Source organism: Equus caballus, chromosome 15 (assembly GCF_041296265.1).
Source record: "Equus caballus isolate H_3958 breed thoroughbred chromosome 15, TB-T2T, whole genome shotgun sequence".
NCBI lineage: Eukaryota > Metazoa > Chordata > Mammalia > Perissodactyla > Equidae > Equus > Equus caballus.
The window spans coordinates 87,246,532-87,259,551 of record NC_091698.1 but is presented as its reverse complement, the minus strand read 5'-3'; the positions used below and the strand labels follow the sequence as shown (position 1 = coordinate 87,259,551).

The window sequence follows — 13,020 nt, the reverse complement described above, 5'->3', positions numbered from 1 at the left end:
TAAAAAAATAAAAAAGAATAGGCAGGGGCCAGGCCAGTGGTGTAGTGGTTAAGTTCATGTGCTCCGCTTTGGCAGCCTGGGGTTTGTGGGTTCGGATCCCAGGCATGGACCTACACACTGCTCATTGAGCTGTGCTGTAGCAGCATCCCACATACAAAAAATAGAGGAAGATTGGCACAGATGTTAGCTCAGGGCCAATCCTCCTCACCAAAAAAAAAGAATAGGCAGATTTGGAAAAAAACAAAGAAAGATGGCAAATATTATCATGGAAATAATAAATTAATAGGTTACATAGTAGATCAAACACATCTGAGGAAAGAAACAGTAAATCTGAAAACAGATCTGAAGTTACTTAGAATGCAGCCCAGAAAGACAAAAAGACAGAAAACATAAAATGGAGGTTAACAGACATGGAGGACAGAACGACAAGGCCCAGCATACACCAAATGGGAGTCTATGAGAGGAGAACAGAAAGAATGGGAAGAGGTAATATTATAATGTTGGGAATTTTCTAGAACTGATGAAAGATATAACTCGGCAGATTCAGGAGGAAAAATGACTCCTGATTAGGGAAAAAATAAAAATAAATCCATACCTAGATGGCAAAACACTAAGGAGAAAAAAAAAACATTAAAACAGAGAGAAAAAGCAAAATAACTACATAGGAACAGCAACCAGACTGGCTACACACAACTCAACTCAACAATAGAAGGTGTTGAGAAAAAATAACTGTCAAACTAGAATTCTATTGATACTATCATTCATTCATAAGTGAGGGGGCAATAAAGACGATTTCAGGCAGTTTGAGAGATACATAAAGTTACAGAAATGTTAGAAGTAAACGGCTGGAAAAAGCAACACAAATACAAAATATAGCTGGGGAGGCTTTATTAGCAACAGACGAAATAGGCTTTCAAGGATCCATATAAGATGATCTCACAAACAGTCCAGGAAGATATACTAATTCTGACTGTATCTGCAACTAACAGAAGAGTCTCAAAGCTTAAAATAAAAAAAGATAGAATTATCCCCCCAAAAAAGAAAGAACAGAAAAAAAGAGAAAAATCTATAATTACAGTAGTGGACCTACTTTTCTTAATGAAAATTAGTAAGAATTACGAAAGATTCTACATTATTAACAGGATTAATATAACGAACACAGACAAGAGAAAACACATTCTTTTTTTTTTTTTTTTGGAAGATTAGCCCTGAGCTAACATCTGCTGTCAATCCTCCTCTTTTTGCTGAGGAAGACTGGCCCTGAGCTAACATCCGTGCCCATCTTCCTCTACGTTATATGTGGGACGCCTGCCACAGTGTGGCTTGCCAAGCGGTGCCATGTCCGCACCTGGGATCCGAACCGACGAACCCTGGGCCTCCAAAGCGGAACGGGAGAACTTAACCGCTGCACCACCGGGCCGGCCCCCAAGAGAATACACATTCTTTTCAAGCATCCATAGGACTAATTTCAACAAATACCGAAGATCTATATTACTGTGTAAAAACATTTACTGAATGTAGCTGGAAAATTATACATTTAACATTACTTCAAACGTTTTAGTTTGAAGAAGAGCTTTGTAAGCTTCCTCCTTTGGCAAAGGTACCCAGTTTTATCTGACCAATCACATAGAGAGACAGCTGATCTCTCCTTCCTCTGTGAAATCCTTCTTCGCTTGGCTTCTAGGTCACCACCTCGTCTCAAACCCTTCCAACTCACTGGGCAGGCCTTCTCAGTCGCCTTTCTTGGGTCCTCCTCAGCTCCCCAGACTTAATGTTGGAACCTAAGGCTCGGCCCTTGGAAGTCTTTTCTCTACATACTCACAGCCTTGGTGGTCCCATCCAGACGTCTCACGGCTTTAAACATCATCTATGTACTGCTACACTCCCAATTTATACTCCAGCCTGAACATGCCCTCTGAACCCCACCATGTCTGCTGCTGCCTACTCAGCCTCTCCACTTGGATACCAGGAAGGTGAGTGAAGGAACATATCCAAAACCAAACTCCAAATCAACTTCTCCCCCTTCACTATGTTCCACCTCAGTTAATGGCAACTCCATCTCTCCAGTTGCTCAGGCAGAGATCTTCGGAGAATCCTTGATACTCTTCTTCTCAGACCCCAAATTCCATCCACCCGTTGGCTCTATCTTCAAAATATACCCATAATCTGACCACTTCTCCCCAGGTCCACCACTGTCATTCTGATGCAAGCCAGCAGCGTCTTTCACCTGGATTAGTGAACTAGCCCCTAACAGGTCTCCTTGCTTCTGACTCCTTCCTCACCCTCACCTCCTGCTTAAACTAGCAAGCCAGAGCTATCCGGTTAAAACATAGCAGACCCTGTCACTCCTCTGATTAAAACCCTTCAATGGATTCTTCTCACTCTGAGCAAAAGCCAAAGTTCTTACAAACAGTCCACAAGAACCTAAACAGTATTCCCATCTTCCTGGTTACCCTTGTCCTAGTTTTTCCTCTTGCTCTTCCCTCTGTTCCAGCCACACTGGCCTCCACATTGCTCCTCAAGCATTCCAGGCATGCTCCTGCTTCAAGTCCTTTGCATGCACTGTTCTCTCTGCCTAGAATGATCTTCCAGATATCAACATGGCTTCTTCTAGATATTCCTCATGTCCTTCAAGTCTGTTCACATGTCACCATTTCAGAGAGGCTTTATCTGAGAAGCCTGTTGAAAACTGAAATCCCTCTAGATCCACGACTGCCCCTCCCAGCCTCCCTTCCCCTAACCTGCTTTAGTTTTCTAAGACAATACACACTTCTTCATTTTGTTTCTTTTCTGTCTTATCCTACTCAAATGTCAGCTCCAAGAGGGCAGGAATTTTTGCCTAGTATATGATCTGCTATATTCCCAGTGTCTGACACATAGTAGGTCTTCAACAAGTATTTACAGAATGTGATGTGAAGATGAACTCTGAGCTACAGGAGATAGAACACTGATATTAACCATAGGCGGTCAGAGAGAATGAGGAAAACTTCTTGGTAAGTTCTTTTTGGTAGATAAGAAGAAGGGGAAAGTACAAAAAATCAGAGATCATGCTTACTACCAAGTCAAAGCTGCAGAGGAATAATTTGTGGGGGCCTGGGCCACAAGACCCCCCACACTTGTGTGAGGACATAGAGACTGACAGACAAATTATAAATAATGAATAATGATTATGAAAACTCTATGTCCCACCATAGTTGGGAGCCTCTGTTCTAAATTACAGTGCAGGGCCAGCCCAGTGGCATAGTGGTTAAGTTCACGAGCTCTGCTTCAGCAGCCCAGGGTTCGTAGGTTCAGATCCTGGGCACAGACCTACACACTGCTCATCAAGCCATGCTGTGGTGGCGTCCCACATACAAAATAGAGGAAGACTGCCATAGATGTTAGCTCAGCGACAGTCTTCCTCAAGCAAAAAGAGGAAGATTGGCAACAGATTTAGCTCAGGGCCAATCTTCCTCACACCAAAAAAATAAAATAAAAATAAATTACAGTACAAGCAAGAACAAGAAGCAAATGAGAGATGCTTCAGAAAGGAGAAGAGAGAGATCTGTGACGATTCCACAGATTGGACAAAAGACAATTTGTGATGACTAATACAAAGAGGACTTGTTCAGATTATGTCATAAAGTCCCAGAAAAGTCCTTGCCCATTCTGAGGAGAGCAATGCCATTGAACAATGCTATTCTCTGTGTGCCCAAATTAAGCAGCCAGAGTTTCACATAATGGTTTTCAGTCTCACTGGGTTTAAGTTCAGTGAAAAGACAAGATTTTAACAGTAGATCCAGATGACTAAACTGTGGGCATTTTCTGAAGGCTGCCTTTAATACTGAAGTTTTATCAGGCTACTAGAAAATTATTGGATATCTTATTTTGTAAAAGAATAGCATTTTATTTGCTTGGCAAATATTTACTGAATACAAACTATGTACCAGGTAGCATGCTCCCCACCTTGAAGCCACAGATATTTGTGATTTTGTTTTTGGAAATTTAAATAGTTCTTGAATAATTTTTAAAACTCTTGCCTTTCTGATGCCTGTCAAGTTCTATGCCATCAGGTGTTCGGTTGCTTGTTTAAGCACAAAAGGGAAGTTCATATTGTATTCTAATGCTGCAGACCATCAGAAAGCAAAATATTTGGCTATCAGAAAACAGAAGCACAGTCATGCATTTCTTAATAATAGGGATATGTTCTGAGAAATGTGCTGTTAGGCGATTTCACTGCTGTTGTGTGAACATCATAGAGTGTACTGAAGGGGAACAAAATTTGCCACCCCAAAATGTGTCTCTTTAACATGAGGATTATTTTAGGCTGATTATTTCTAAGAAACAAAAGACTCAGAAAGTTTTTTTCTTGTTACCTCCCTTTAACTGCCTAAAAATAATTCAGATAAAAAAACCTGTCTCAGGAAGTGAGCTATCACCTTAGCATCACATGAACTAGGTGGTAGACAGAAGAAACCTAGAAAAAGCCTGTTTGTTGGGCTCCCTTCTGTCTTCTTCTGTTTCTGTGCGGCCAAACACTTGTTTTCCAAACGTTTGCTCCTTTTCACCCACTTGTGAATTGCCTTCCTTCCCTTTGAAGTCCCTGATTCTCCCCACCTCCAACATCTTCCTTTGTCTTTAGCTCAGGATGGTATTCAAGATGAGGGCTTCAGCCATTTTGGTGAGTTACTTGGTTTTCCTGGTTTCTCCTATGTATGCATGTTATTGAACTTCTGTTTGTTTTTCTCCTGTTAATCTGTCTCATGTCAATTCCTTAGACCAGCTACGAGACCCTTCAGAGGAAAATTTCTTCCAGCCCTACAGTACCTACACAAACCTAGATGGTGTATGGTACCAATCTCACGGGACCACTGTTACAGGGGCAGTCCGCTGTTGACTGAAAGGTCGTTATGCAGTGCGTGATTGTATTCTAGAACTTCCAAAAGCAACTCTGTTGATAAATGTAAGTAAATAAAGCAAAATTTCATTGGTTTTATTTTTATTTTTGAATCTACTGTAAAACATCCTAAGTCTAAAAGACAGCAAAGACTCTTAATGGTAGACAAAAGTGCAGAACTCGGCCTCAGAAAGTAGTTAGTTCAGGCTAATATTTGCATCACTTTCCAGGCTGCCAGACTTATAACACTGACTCAACTGAAGGTATTAATGTGCTATTCAGAATACAGAATATTACGAAGAGATGTCATGAAACAGTAGTTTCTTCATGTTCGCCCAACATAGAACTTTCAATTCTAACAATAAAAATAACTTGTTACCAACTTGTGTATCACAGTTTACAACCTCTGATCAACCCTCTGAATAACCGACACAACTTTGACCTCTACTGGATAAATACATGGAGAATCTGAAGCTTGGTGGTTACGTGACTTACTGTAGAATTTAGAGCTACAAAATTCCTAAATCTAGGTCTCTTGATTCAAGTCTTACACTTTGAAATTCCAGGCCATTTTAAATGGTGCTTACACTGCAGTCCTATTCGAGGTAAACACTGATGACAGCATGTATAAACTGGACCTGGTTATATGCTTGTTGAACTAAATTCTAGAGGAAAAAAGGGTTTAGGAATAAATATTCTAATGCCAAATAGTCCAACGGCACTGAAAAAGCCAACAGGGACCGTACTGTCCTTTAGCTCTTTTTTGTGTCTAAGTGACATGATTGGTCCCTTACATACTTGTCTACTCTGTCAGGCATGCAATTAGTAGCTTGTTATCTGACAGACAATTTCAAACAGACTGTTCCACATACTTCAGCACTTTATATCAGTACACCCACAACTACAGTACTGTCCTGGGGCAACAGGAGTTTCATATGTGATGTATGTAATTTTTTTTGGTATTACTAAACGGACTGCTACATCCCTAATTTTCCCCAATGGTATGATCATACAGCCCATATTTTCAAATGTTTATCCTACATAATTGGAGGCTTTGCCCCAAACTGCTGAGTTTAGGACACACGAATTCTACACCACTGCCTGACTCTCATTTCATGGTGGTTAAGAGATGACCACTGGTGACACAGGGATCCCAGCCGAGGGTCCTCCCACTACCCTGAAATGTAACTTGACTAGCCTGGACTCATTCAAAGCAGTTAATTTTCTTTATCCTCTTCTCACCTGTATCTTGGAATTGACTGATGATTGTTATGCTTTCATGATTTGGAGTAAGAGCAGCTCCTAGTTAATGGAAAGCAGCATGGGGGGTGGCTAAGAGCACGAGTTTGGGAGTCAGATCTGGACTCGAGTTCTAACTCTAACACTTCCTAACCCGACACACACCCAAAGAGCCCAGTCCATCACTCGGTACACAGCAAATGCTTAGTAAATGTTAGATGTTATTTCTAGCATCTCTGTGTCAGACATTGAACTTGTGCTTCATAAATCCCTGACGTCTCATCTGCACTGTAGGTATTACTATCCTCATAGGCAGATGAGACTAAGGCTCGGGGGGTGAGCTGGTACAGCCAGGACTCAAAGCAGCACTTCCACTACACTCATTTGATCACTCTCTTTGACCAAGTGATTTTGCCTTTTACAGCATTAAAACCTCTCTCTTAAGCACAGCTTTCATAATTTGTTGTCCTTGTTTAAAGCAAAGTTTAAAAAGTGGTTATGAAGACAAACTACTCAATTAAAAAAATGGGCAAAGGATCTGAGTACACATTTCTCCAAAGACGATATACAAATGGCCAGCAAGCAAATGAAAAGATGCTCAACATCAGCAGTCATCGTGAAGACGGAAATCAAAACCACAATGAGATGTCACTTCACACCCACAGGTATAGCTATAATAAAAAGTCTGATGATAACAAGTGTTGGTGAGAATTGGAGAAAGAGAGACCCTTGTACACTGCTGGTGAAAATAAAAAGTGGTGCAGCCACTTTGGAAAAAGGGAGTTCCTCAAAAAGTTAAACACAGAATTACCATTTGACCTGGCAATTTCATTCCTATGTTATATACCCAAGAGAAATGAAGGTCTATGTCCATACAAAAACTTATACACAAATGTTTATAGCAGCATTATTCATAATAGCCAAAGCAGAAACAACTCAAACGTCTATCAACTAATGAATGGATAAACAAAACGTAGTACATCCATACAATGGAATATTATTTGGCCATAAAAAGGAATGAAGTACTAATACATACCACAGTACAACATACATTGAAAACATTATGCTAAGTGAAATAAGCCAATCACAAAAATCCCAGACATATTTTACTCTATTTACATGTGTCTAGAATAGGCCAACATACGGAGACAGAACATAGATTAGTGGTTGCCTAGGGCTGGGGGGTGCATAGAAAGACAGCAGGGTGATAGCAAAAGGGTACAGGGTTTCTTTTTGACATGATAAAAATGTTCTATAATTGATTGTGGTAATGGTTGCACAACTGTGAATATCTGAAAAACCACTGAATTGTATACTTGCGGGAATTATAAGGCATATAAATTTTATTTCAATAAAGCTATTACCAAAAAAAGTGATTATGTTCAGCTTATCCTTCTTATAGATCCTTGTCCTTGTTTATTATATTCAGTCCTCACCTCCTTGTCTCTGTGTGTACTTTTTACATAGAGGAAACACTGTGCAGCCTCTGATTTTTCCTCTTTTCTTTTCATTGGTTCAAGTGATGGTTGTATTACAGGAACCTCATGATTATAAAAATGGTGGCAATATTAGCATACTAGTGTAGCGATTAAGAATGTGGACTCTGGAGACAGACCACTTGTGTTTGAACCCAGCTGTGCAACCTACCAGCTGTGTAACCTTGGACAAGTTATTTAACCTCTGTGTTTTAATTTCCACATCTGTAAACAGAAAATAATGAGGTAATACATTTGAGACCTTAGAAAAGAACCTAGACTAATAAGTGCTCAATAAAGAGCACTCTTCTTTCTACTTGCATGAGTGATGGTTGTACAGCCAGAACTTCATTATTTTATAAAAATGGCAGCGATCTTAGCTCAGCAATCTCTTCATTCTCCTAGATCCTCTGGTTCCTGTCTCCACGGGTTCCTTTCACTATCCAACCCTTAACTGCTGATCCCCTCAAAGGTCTGATTTCCTCCCCTAGTAATCTCATTTACTTTTACTGACTCAACAACTATCGAGATTCATTCCGCCAGCTGACGCACATCTGATGCTGTACATCTTCAGCATTATCGGACTACTTCCTTGACATTTCTATCTGGATGTCCCACAGGTACTCTGTAGTCAAAACCAAACTCATCTTTTTCCCCCAACTCTGATTCTTTTCTGCAGTTGGTGGCACCATTATTCTACCCTGTCACCAAGAAACACACCTGGGAATCACACTGACTCTTCTGCCTGCCCGCATATGCCCATCAGTCCCCGACTCCTGCTAATTTTCCCTCAGAAACAGTTCTTTACTCAGTTTCATCACTTTTTCTTCACCTTGGCATCACATCAGAATCACCTGGGGAGCTCTGAAAACTCTCCATGCCCCAGCCACACTACAGGCCATTTAAATGAGGACTCAGGCACCGGTATTTTTTAGAGCTCCCCAGGTGATTCCAATGAGCAGCCAAGCTAGAGAATCTCTGATTTAGCCCTCGCTCTGCCTCTAAGCCTCAACTTTCACTGTTCCTGGCTTTGTACTGTCACTCTGGCAATAATGAACTGCTTAGAATCACATGTCCCCTCCTCCACCCATGCTGTTTCTTGTCTTTATCAAATATTCTCCACCATCCCACCCCCTAATCTGGCTTACTCCTACTTATCTTACAGATCAGGCAGTTGCCTCCTCCAGGAAGTCTTGTCTCATTCACCAATCTATGGTTGAATTATGTATTCCTCCTCTGTACTCTCTTGGTGCCCACTAAGTATCCACCACTGTGCTTAGCACGCTGTTTACTAAGTATCTGCGTATGCGCCTGATCTCCTCGCAGAGCTGGGTACGACCCAAGGCTAAGGACCACCTGACACTCATTTTCATATCAGCACCTAGTACTCTGTTGGCCTTATGCAAATACTCAATATATGTTAGCTGAATGACTTCCAGAAACGAAGGTTTTTTGTAAAGAGGTTGTTTCTGCTACACATTGATGGATGGGTTGGATTTTGAACTATGTTTTCTCCACTCAAGGTGAAACCACCAACTTGATTACGGAAGTGTAATACTCTGCTTAACTCTGTGCCCTGAAGCATTCACTGCAGTTTCTTTCATATAGACTTTTATTTTGTACTAAAAATGTCTTATTCTACATTCTTCCAATCCTTTTAGGAAAAAAGTTGGAATAAAAATTGTAACTAACATAGTAGTCTATTATTATCCTAGATTATATTTTCTTTTACTTTCAAATCAAAATTTCTTTTGCTTTTGAGGTATGTATGATTACCTGAGATCCAACCACCTCAATCTTGACCACTTAAAAATTTCTTTTGCTTCTTGTCATACAAAACAATTCGTTGGCCTGTACCCAGAGACTATGTCAAGGAAAAAGAGAAATCTCAAGTAAATTCAATCACAACTACATTTAAACAATTGAAGATAAGTCTTAAAGGATGCTTCAAAAGAAATACACAATACAAGTAATGTAATTTGTGTCCTTTTAATAAACACACTTGCATAGTTATATTACAGTTTTGTAAAAATAAAAACAGATTACCTCATGCCAAGCGTGCCCAGCATTTGCACAATCTCAATACCTTTAACACTATAGTTTTCAAGACACACAAAATAAAAATTTAAGGCAAAAACAGCACTTTGCAACAATTTAATAATTTATTACATTACAGTAGCATCACAGCAGCATCCAATAATGCCACTTTAGGTAGAAGTCTATCAGTATTTCCATTACAGATTCTATTTACAAGAATTTATAACTTGGTAAAATTTATTCTAAGAAAACTTGGCAAATAAAGCTTTGGACTGGAATTGGCATTTCTTCTCTACTTTTCCTTCCCCCAGTTTCTTTATTTTAAACTATCAGTATTCATATTATATTTTAAAATAGCAGTTACATTTTTTAAATAGTATTATTTTAAAATGATTCTTTAAGATAAAGTTTTAGAGGAAACTATATAACAGGTAAGGTTGATTTAAATTTTCTAATTTTCTAAAAGATCAGCTTTGGTTTTAGAACGGATTTTTTTCAATACTGGAAAACCCATCAGGTTTAATCACATAATTAAAAATGATTATCACAGATTGCAATCTTTAAAGAAACAGATATTTTGATTCTTTAGCTCCTACAGGGTTCAGATTTATTCAGTTGTGCTCCCATTTAAAAATTCTATGTTTGCGACAAACTCTTTCCTTGTAATGTTTGCTTTCTAAGCAAAGTGACAGCTGCCTCTCATACTGAATGAGGAAGAGAGCAAGTACGTGGCTGAATATGAGGTACTGCAAAGGATGGCATGCACTTGTAAGGACTTAGGTTATTATCTTATGTCATACAATTTCCTTTACTTTTAGCCTTCTCTCAAATATATGACGAAACACCCACACAAAGAGTGGTATTTCAGTAAACCCAGTAAATTTATTTTCCAGACCAACATTAAGCTTAAATGTGCCATTATGTGATTTAGTCCATAGGTACCCGATGAATAATTATTTTCAAATTGATTACAGATGCTAAGCTCTACCTGAATGTCATTCTTAATAATCTATATTTATCAGTGTAAAAGTGAAGTGATTTGAGCTATAAAAATACCTTTGAAATAATTTATCAGTATTATTAGATAAGCCCAAACTAAAAATTATAAAGAGAAAATGTTATAGCAAATCATATGGCTAATTAGCCATGGTCTGATTTCTAACCTAAAGGTTTAAAATGGATTTAAAGTAACTATCCTTAATCTAAACTCAACTAAAGGGTGTAAAAGTAGAAAGTTCGGAAGATAAAAGGCAAGACCAAGTAATCCGTACAATTTGGAAGGTCAGTTGAATTCACAAGGACTCAATCTTTGCACAGTCTCCTTTAGAGACCGCAGGCAAATCTGTTATGCCACCTGTAAAGATATTATTGCTTTCCTACTAATGACACATTTTATAAAAGTACCATGATGATGCCAAATGCTAAAAACTGAGGTGGTCTAAAACTAGAAATCCCGCCCCAGGCAGCACACATACGTATCACCATACATCGCAATAGTGTGAAGTATTCTGGAACACAGACATTTGAACTTTGTGAAGTTCTAACTAAACTGTGGATTCTTTCTCAAGCGTCGTAAAGTTATGATTTAGGCAATGGATAACTGATATCATTCATTCATAATGTATAGGCACACTAACATAAATATTGCACAAAATATGCCTCTAACTTAAACTCACAGATATGAAAACAGATTTCACTCTTCTTAAAGAACTCTCTGAGGAAATAAGACCCTGTGATTGTATGTACACTTGTCCTGATAATACTTTGACATTCGTGAACAGTAGACTGCACTGCAGTTTGTAAACATTTTAAATTGCATAAACTTCTCATTGATTGATGACAATATAGTTACATACTGTCTACTAAAACTCTTTTTTGTCTCAGCTAAGTACTCTCACATATATTAGTTTATAATACTGTTAGTTATCTTTAAAATGTTTTCTATTCAACGAAAAGAAGTAAAATCCTATGCCAAAGTAGCCAATGTGGTTGAAGAAGAGATATTAGCCAGAGAATTCTGGATGGCAAAATCAATCTTGCAGCCTCAAAGAAGCCTCATGGACACAGAGGGATGCCAGCTCTCACACACCTTGCCTTCACTTGAATTCATTCTTGACTAGATAGAGCCTATATGCCTGCTTCAGGGGCATTTAAATGCTTCAAGAGTCCCTACTATCTTTACTAAACGCATTAAAAAGAATGTCAACTGGTGTTCTTTCATGACCTGGGACATGTAGTCACCTAATTAAAAAAAGGTAACATGAATTTTGACTTTAAAATGTAGATATAAATTCTCTGTCTAAGCTAGGGAAGGTTTCATATTTCATGGTCAACAACGGGAGCCTTTCATTTATTGAAAATAACTCATTTTCAGGTCATCAATACAGAAGTAACAACGAACTGCGGCCACACCTGACGTGGTCTCCTCCTTAGCCCAGAGCACACAGAGCCTAAGGGAACTACCACAGCGCAGTGCTCACTCCTGGGCAGCTGAAACAGATGAAACATATCCCACTCCGCACATACTGCTGGGGCATCACTTTCCTCTTCTATGAGAGAAGACAAGCTCCCCGAAAGGGTTATTGCTCCCACCCCAAAATACACAAAAATAGAGAAATGGTTATTTCCAGTTCTTGGTCTTTAAACAAATTTAAATATTGGTTCTCAAAGTGGCATATTAGAAAAAGTAATCGAGTAAACAGTACATATTTGGGGGCAAATCACATATTGAATCAATGAAGAGCTCACTGTGATTAGGATTAGATCAAACATAATAGCAAAACATAAGCAAACTTTATCTGAATTCTGCAATGAATATACATGTTGCAGTAACATTAGAAAAGCAAAGCAGCCCATTCCAAACCAGCGAGAATAGCCTGTGCAAATAGTGGGTCTTTGTGTGTTGGAACTCCCACCATGTAAGGGCAAACTCAGTATGCATGCTAATGACCTACAATTACCAAATTAAAAAAGAAAAATGCTAAAGGATGCCAGAGTGAACAGCAGGGAAAGCCACACAAAGACCCACTATCCTTTAACTTGTTACAAATAAATTTTAACTGTAAATTAGAAACACAAAGAAATAATCACAAGTGGCTCTAACATTCAAACGAAGTTAATGAATTGTGTAGGAGATATTTGATCAGGGCTGCCTGCCCTGCCTCCACGCTAGAGTCAAACTTGGATAGTGGGTCTCTGGGGTGCTTTCACACTGGAAGACAACATTGGGTCCTATAAAAAGAAAAATGAGGAATAAAATAAACATAAAGCAAATTAAGTGGGTGAGAAAAAATTCGACTAATAACATGCAACATCAACTACACAAATTTGAACTATTAAAATTCTCAACCTTTAAAAAAAATCCTAATTACATAATAGAATGAAAATATTACT

The 13,020-nt window shown here is 38.8% G+C and overlaps 1 protein-coding gene across 18 annotated transcripts in view; it reads right to left on the bottom strand.

The window, feature by feature from the left end:
* Positions 1-13,020, bottom strand: part of ITSN2 (intersectin 2) — a 134,455-nt gene that overhangs the window by 21,171 nt on the left and 100,264 nt on the right. For 4 of the 18 annotated variants that reach the window (XM_070236586.1, XM_070236585.1, XM_070236583.1 and 1 more), the window contains one exon: positions 9,564-12,858. The exons of the other annotated variants lie outside the window; for them this stretch is intronic. In XM_070236586.1, the coding sequence (XP_070092687.1) occupies positions 12,857-12,858 (2 nt within the window). In that variant the 3' untranslated portion in view covers positions 9,564-12,856. Of the gene's footprint in view, positions 1-9,563; positions 12,859-13,020 lie in introns of those variants that run through there. 18 annotated transcript variants of the gene reach the window in all.